This window comes from Spinacia oleracea, chromosome 3 (genome assembly GCF_020520425.1).
Source record: "Spinacia oleracea cultivar Varoflay chromosome 3, BTI_SOV_V1, whole genome shotgun sequence".
Taxonomy (NCBI): domain Eukaryota; kingdom Viridiplantae; phylum Streptophyta; class Magnoliopsida; order Caryophyllales; family Amaranthaceae; genus Spinacia; species Spinacia oleracea.
Window position 1 is genome coordinate 156,148,363 of NC_079489.1, and position 6,762 is coordinate 156,155,124.

At 35.3% G+C, this 6,762-nt stretch overlaps 1 protein-coding gene across 1 annotated transcript; it reads left to right on the plus strand.

The window, feature by feature from the left end:
• The first annotated feature begins 2,003 nt into the window (after positions 1–2,003).
• Positions 2,004–6,450, plus strand: LOC110789712 (cytochrome P450 84A1). Its single transcript, XM_021994418.2, has 2 exons — positions 2,004–3,110; positions 5,582–6,450. Exons 1-2 carry the CDS (start codon positions 2,151–2,153, stop codon positions 6,203–6,205), a joined length of 1,584 nt encoding a protein of 527 aa, XP_021850110.2. The 5' UTR covers positions 2,004–2,150; the 3' UTR covers positions 6,206–6,450.
• Positions 6,451–6,762: the final 312 nt, after the last annotated feature.

The window sequence follows — 6,762 nt, forward strand, 5'->3', positions numbered from 1 at the left end:
TTGATAGGTTAAAGATAAAATGTTAAGATAAGACTATCCTAAATTTTACTATTGTTTTTTTTTTCCCTTGACATGAATGGCTACCTATTACTACTGTATTCTTTCCTCCGTCTTATCTTTTAAAGGAAAACGTTGATTAAATCATGATTATGAGTTTGACATCTTAATTACCACGACAAACTGGCAACACCATTCTAATGGTGGTGTCATCAAATGGTAATATACACAATACTTTCTAGTAGCATAATACAATTAGACTCCTAACTTATAGTCAATAAATAAATAATTTAGACCCCTAATTAGGAATATTTCCCCATAAATTAATGTAGCACACCTTTTCATTTTTCAATATAGAAAAGAAAACTAGCGATTTCCGACAATAATGTTTAAAGATGTCAAAATTCTCAAAATACGCCCCATTTTTAATTAATTCCCATCTACCATCCACGCCAGCATTATCATAAAGATTTGTTTTTTTCCGGTCCAGAGATAAATCGCCAACTCAATTGGCGACTTTCCTTACTATACCTCCGCCTAAAAAAGATTATAAGCCCCTGCTTTGGTCAGTTGAGATAAATCGCCAATTGCATGTTAACGACAGACAAAGAATCATCTATCGATCATTAATTCAATTCATTTGTTGCTCATTGCTTGATTACCATAAACTCATAACGGCCTGTTTGGTAGCCAGTCATAAATGGTGTCAATGAGAATGAATTTGAATGTTAATCGTAAGGAAAATCGATATCCATTACCATTGTAATGCTAGTTCACTCAAAATTATCTATTTTCTTTATAAATTTTCATTACCGTCCATTACCATTTTGGGAGTGGTGTTAGGTGAGAATGCAAATTTAAGAAGAAAAACATAAGTTTGAGACAAAGTTTCATTACCATGGACATCATGATGTTAATTTCTGCCAAATAACACTTGGATTTATTCTCATTCCCACCTTTTATTACCGGCTACCAAACGGATTACTCCTACCTTTTGATTAGAGGGTAACCTTACTTCTCGGTTTGGTGCTCTGTTTTGTTTATTTTAAATTTTTTCACCCTTCTTGAAACTGAAAAGTAAGCATGACAACTAAAGCAAGTAACTGGCTAAGTGACATCGCTATTTCACTTGGCGATGTTGCCCCCTACATCGCCTGCAACATCGCCAATTCAATTGACAATTTATTGGACTATATCTTTAATTGAGTTTGCGATGTAGTGCTGACTCGTTAAAAAAATAGATCGGGGGTTACTTTAATGACGTGGACGGTAGATTGAGAAATTATTGAAAGATTGGTTATTTTGGAAATTTTGATAACTTTTAACAATATTGTCGGAAATCGCTCAGAGGAAACCAAGCGGACCATCTAAAATAATCATTTCAAATGAATACATAGAATATGCGATAATGATGGTACAAAGGTTAAAATCGTACAATAGAAACGGACTCCGACCTCACCATAACCTCGCCCGAACACCAAGAAATCTAATTGGTGAATGGATTACAAAGACAATAAGTCGAGAGTTTAAAGGTGCACATTGATAACAACATAATGTGAAATTCGATAATGGAGTTGACGGGAACCTACTTCCACACAAGAAAATTACCAAAATACCCGCCACAAGTAAATAACAAAAGTATCACCGACGACAACTTCTATATGGGCTTATGTGGAAATGTTGGGTCCCAATTTTAGGCCTCCAAATGCCCGTTTTATTTTTACCCCTACAATTGCACATATTTACCAGCGAAGCCCACACACATTCTTATAAATACTCAATAATCACATCACTTTTGAAATATTTAATTCTTTTCCCACAGACTCTCTGTACTCTTGCAACATACGATTGACTTGAATGTCAGATAAGATTTATTGAGAATACTCCTGAGATAGCTCACTTTAGTGTGGGCCTTCACTAAATAAAGAGTTTCACAATACTAAAATTCCCTCACCAACTCATTAGACAAACGTGATTGTTATTGTAAGAGTTTCCTAACCTAGCTAGCAACTTGTACGACAAACCTTATTAAGGTTGTATGTATTATATATACCCCATTATTCTTTTAGTTGTTCCTCAGCAACCCATTTTAAGTTGCAAATTTAACACAAACAATTTCCATATATTGTAACAAAAATAACAACAAAAATAACATGGATACTTTTTATTTTCTACTTTCGTTATTGAAATCTCCTCAAAGTTATCCAATTGCCATGACAACAATATTGTTCATGGCACCTATTTTCTTACTAGGCATCATCACAAGAACACTAAGGCGAAAGCCGTACCCGCCGGGCCCGTTGGGCCTTCCTATCATCGGCAACATGATGATGATGGACCAGCTCACCCACCGCGGGCTAGCCAAGCTAGCCCAACGCTACGGTGGGCTGTTCCATCTAAAGATGGGCTTCGTCCACATGATGGTCGTCTCTAGTTCCGAGGAGGCTCGTCAAGTCCTCCAAGTCCAAGACAGTATCTTCTCCAACCGGCCCGCTACCATCGCTATTAGTTACCTTACTTACGACCGGGCCGACATGGCTTTCGCTCACTATGGCCCGTTCTGGCGCCAGATGCGCAAGCTCTGCGTCATGCGTCTCTTTAGCCGTAAACGGGCCGAGTCATGGCAGTCGGTCCGTGACGAGACGGACTACATTGTCCAGGCCCTCACAGAACGGGCTGGATCCCCCGTTAACGTAGGGGAACATGTGTTTAACCTTACTAAGAATGTAATATATCGGGCCGCCTTCGGGTCAAGTTCCTCGGAGGGGCAGGATGAGTTTATTTCCATCCTTCAAGAGTTTTCCAAGCTCTTTGGAGCTTTTAATATTGCGGATTTTATCCCGTTCTTCAGTTGGGTTGACCCGAATGGGCTTAACGATAGGCTCGTTAAGGCCCGGGGCTCGTTAGACCGGTTCATCGACCGGATTATCGATGATCATATGAACAAAAAAAAGGCTATAAATGGACATGTAAAAGAAGATGAAGATAAAAAGGAAGGAGATATGGTGGATGATTTGTTAAACTTTTATAGTGAAGAAGCCAAAGTTAACGAGTCAGAAGATTTGCAAAATGCTATCAAGCTTACTAGGGATAACATCAAAGCCATCATTATGGTACGTAATTTATTTTAATTTGCTCATTATTATTATTATTATTATTATTGTTATTATCGTTATTATTATTGTTATTATTATTATTATAAATCAAATGCTAACAAAGTCAAATATTTTACAAATATTATTATTGTTATTATTATTATCATTATTATTGTTATTATTATTTTTAGATTACCTGATGTATTCCATGCAAGTACTCCGTACTTAATTTATGTGTCGTCTTTCTTTATCAACGAGGTATTAACCTAATAATTAACACCGAGGGAGTGCGATAAAAAGGTATCAGATTCAAATCCACACGCCCCCATTTTTATTTTTATTTTCTTATGACCCATTTGCACCAAAAAAAGTGTCTCCCTCTTTTGAATTTCTAACTCATGAATTTTGTTAACTTTAACTATAACTTATTTTCTCACCAATATGTTAAAAAATCATGTTATCGTACAAGATGTTGGTATATTATTTTTTCTATAATAACACTTCTTTAATAAATTTTACTGTTATATGGTTAAAGATATTAACGGTTATATAAGTGGATTGGCTAGTGTAGTTAAACTATGTTAGTTAATTTGATCAACTTCAGTGTACTCCTGCTTCAACAACTTTTATGTAAGACTGCCTTATTAAAAAGACCGTTTTGATTGCTTAACCAATTGGTTTCATTGCTTAACTAATTGGTTCCAATGCTTAACTAATTGGTTTAATTATTTACCTAAATATTAAACAAAAGTGGTCTTTTGTGCATAGCCGCCTTATATAAAAATTTATATTCCCACTTAAAAGATCAGTCGATTCCCCTTACTTTAACCAATACAATTTTGACGTATTTTACGAGTCTCTAAATTCGCGATATGTCATGTTCCCTTTAAAGAAGGGTTTATAATTTGAATTATACGAAGTATAAGTTTTGATTTTATTTAGTCTATATTTAATTTTATGGTCTAGTTTCATCTAATTTGAAACTTAAACGTACCTATACACTAATCTATAACCAAATCGTGTTAGTTTTATCTCGGTATGTAAATTTTAAAAATTTCATTTAATACCGAAATAAAAGTTTTAACAATAAGCAAACTCGGATCAAAAGGTAGGGTCTCACACTCTCGATAATAGAACATATATCACATCATATATAGTAACTTATTTGCCTTTTTGTTGGAGGAAGTTGTGTTCCAATGAAGAAATAATAATAGACTTAAAAAAACATGTGCACGATTGACGAATGTGTTATGCCGAGTACCTCCACAGCATCCAACTTTGAATATCTAGGTGATAAATGAAAGTTGGTTGGCCAAATCAGAAATATTCAGATTTGTGGGTCAAATAAAAGTAAAATTATCTCATTTGTATTTATGTAATGATCTCTTATTACCACAAATTATTAATTGGACTTTGTCAATTATAAATATGGACGGTACCTAAGATTTTGACCCGTTTGATGTATATAAATTAATACTACTCCTCCATAAGTACTTTGGAGTACGTATATATGAATATATGATAATTGTATGAAATTTAGTGTCTTTTTGGTTGAACTTGAAAAGTGAAACAAATATTTTTTCTATTTCGAAAATATTGCACCATGTTGACTTTACGTTTTCCAACACAGGACTTTGACTGGTTATCTTTTGAATTATGTATAAGTAAAAATTATAAAAAATTGATATTTAAAAAATATATATCGATACGAATCTAATAAGATCCTACATAATTACATATTTCTTTTTACCATGTAGATGTACTACATATATATATAAATCTTCAAAAGTAAGTACTACGTATATAAAGTGACACTTTACATGGATTAGGAGTTCTATATTAACTTAAACACAGCCACACAGGTAAATGTCTTCCTCCCACTACAAGAAAGCGCGTGATTACCAACCGTTTTTACCAACCGTCAGTAAATTTTAGCGACCGCCTTCCAGTCGGAGTTTTCTTAATTACCGTCCAGGTGAAAACTGACCGCCATTTTGCGACCGTTGGCGGTTGGTAAAATTTTTACCAACCGTTTTTCGCGTTTTACCAACTACTTTTGGCGGTCTGAAATTATTCAATTTCTTGTAGTGTCCATTCTCTACGATCGACTCTACGAGGTGGAAATTTCTACCTGGTCCAACTGTCTATACTTATGTCAATCAAACAACCTTACTGACTTTCTAATTCACAAAACATTTTATTGATATAACCACTAATATTATAATATGAAGATATATAACCTTTATATTATGGTATTATCTCAATACATTTCAATTCCCTTTCCATGGTTTTTTATGCAGCGTTAGATCTTGACTTAGTGTTAAGACTGACGATTTATGTACGATAAAAATCAAGCTCAAATTTCCCACTCTCATTTATGTTTATTTTTTTTTATTTTTATGCCGACCAAACAACATTTTAATTTGATTTTAGCCTATTTCGAGACCTTGGTGCGTTGTATATAACTTAGGTGAAAATACAATGTGCAGGATGTGATGTTTGGTGGGACAGAAACAGTAGCATCCGCAATAGAGTGGGCAATGACAGAATTACTACGGAGCCCCGTAGACATGAAACGGGTCCAACAAGAACTTGCTGATGTTGTTGGATTAACAAAACGGGTTGAAGAATCGGATCTTGACAAGCTCCCGTTTTTCCGATGTTGTATTAAAGAAACCCTACGTCTGCATCCACCCATCCCTCTATTACTCCACGAGACCGCCGAGGATGCGGTTGTTGGAGGGTACCACATTCCTAAACGGTCCCGGATCATGATCAATGCATGGGCTATCGGCCGAGACCCGAACTCGTGGTCCGACCCGGAAACATTTAAACCCGTAAGGTTTCTTAAAGAGGGCGTGCCCGATTTTAAAGGGGGTAATTTTGAGTTTATACCATTCGGGTCGGGTCGGAGGTCTTGTCCGGGTATGGTGCTTGGGTTGTACGCGCTTGAAATGTGCGTAGCGAACTTGCTCCACTCTTTTAGTTGGGAGTTGCCTGATGGAATGAAGCCGAGTCAAGTGAGTACGGATGATATTTTCGGACTCACCGCTCCTCGGGCGAGTCGACTCGTCGCGGTGCCGAGTCCACGGCTATTGTGCACAATCACTTGATGAGTGTACGTACTCATGCAAAGGTTGGAAAAAATAAGAATGGCAGTATTTTGAAATTTTGCCTTTGTGTACGTATAATAATACAGTATGTATATTGTATTATACTTCATACTTCGTAACATATTTAGTCTTTTTTGTCCACGCGCTAGAAGCGCGTGACGGAGTATCATTGTTGCAATTGTACGTAGTATGTGAAATATTATTCAATTTTTAAATTGTTGATGTTGAATTGTTGATATTGTTGATGTTGATATGTATTGCGATATTACACTCTCCGTTCCTGAATGTGTATAATAGTTAGACTGATACACTTATTATTAGACTAGTTTGGCCGTAATTGTATGTAATATTATTAAAAAATTGATATTAGAAAAATATACATTAGCACATCCAACAACATATGGAGTGCAAAAGGTCTTGCGCGCACAAGGTGTACAATAAATTTATTGTACACCAAGATAACTTTAATCCATTTTTTTATAACTTTAACCTAGTTTTGATTAACTTTTATATTAGTAAAAAAAGTTGATAGATAAACATTTTAATGGGTTAAATGA

Bases quoted from the DNA above. Each gene is read 5' to 3' on its own strand.
- LOC110789712 (XM_021994418.2), top strand. From the start codon at position 2,151: ATGGATACTTTTTATTTTCTACTTTCGTTATTGAAATCTCCTCAAAGT. The intron at 3,111-5,581 runs GTACGTAATTTA...TACAATGTGCAG, and splicing joins ACATCAAAGCCATCATTATG to GATGTGATGTTTGGTGGGAC.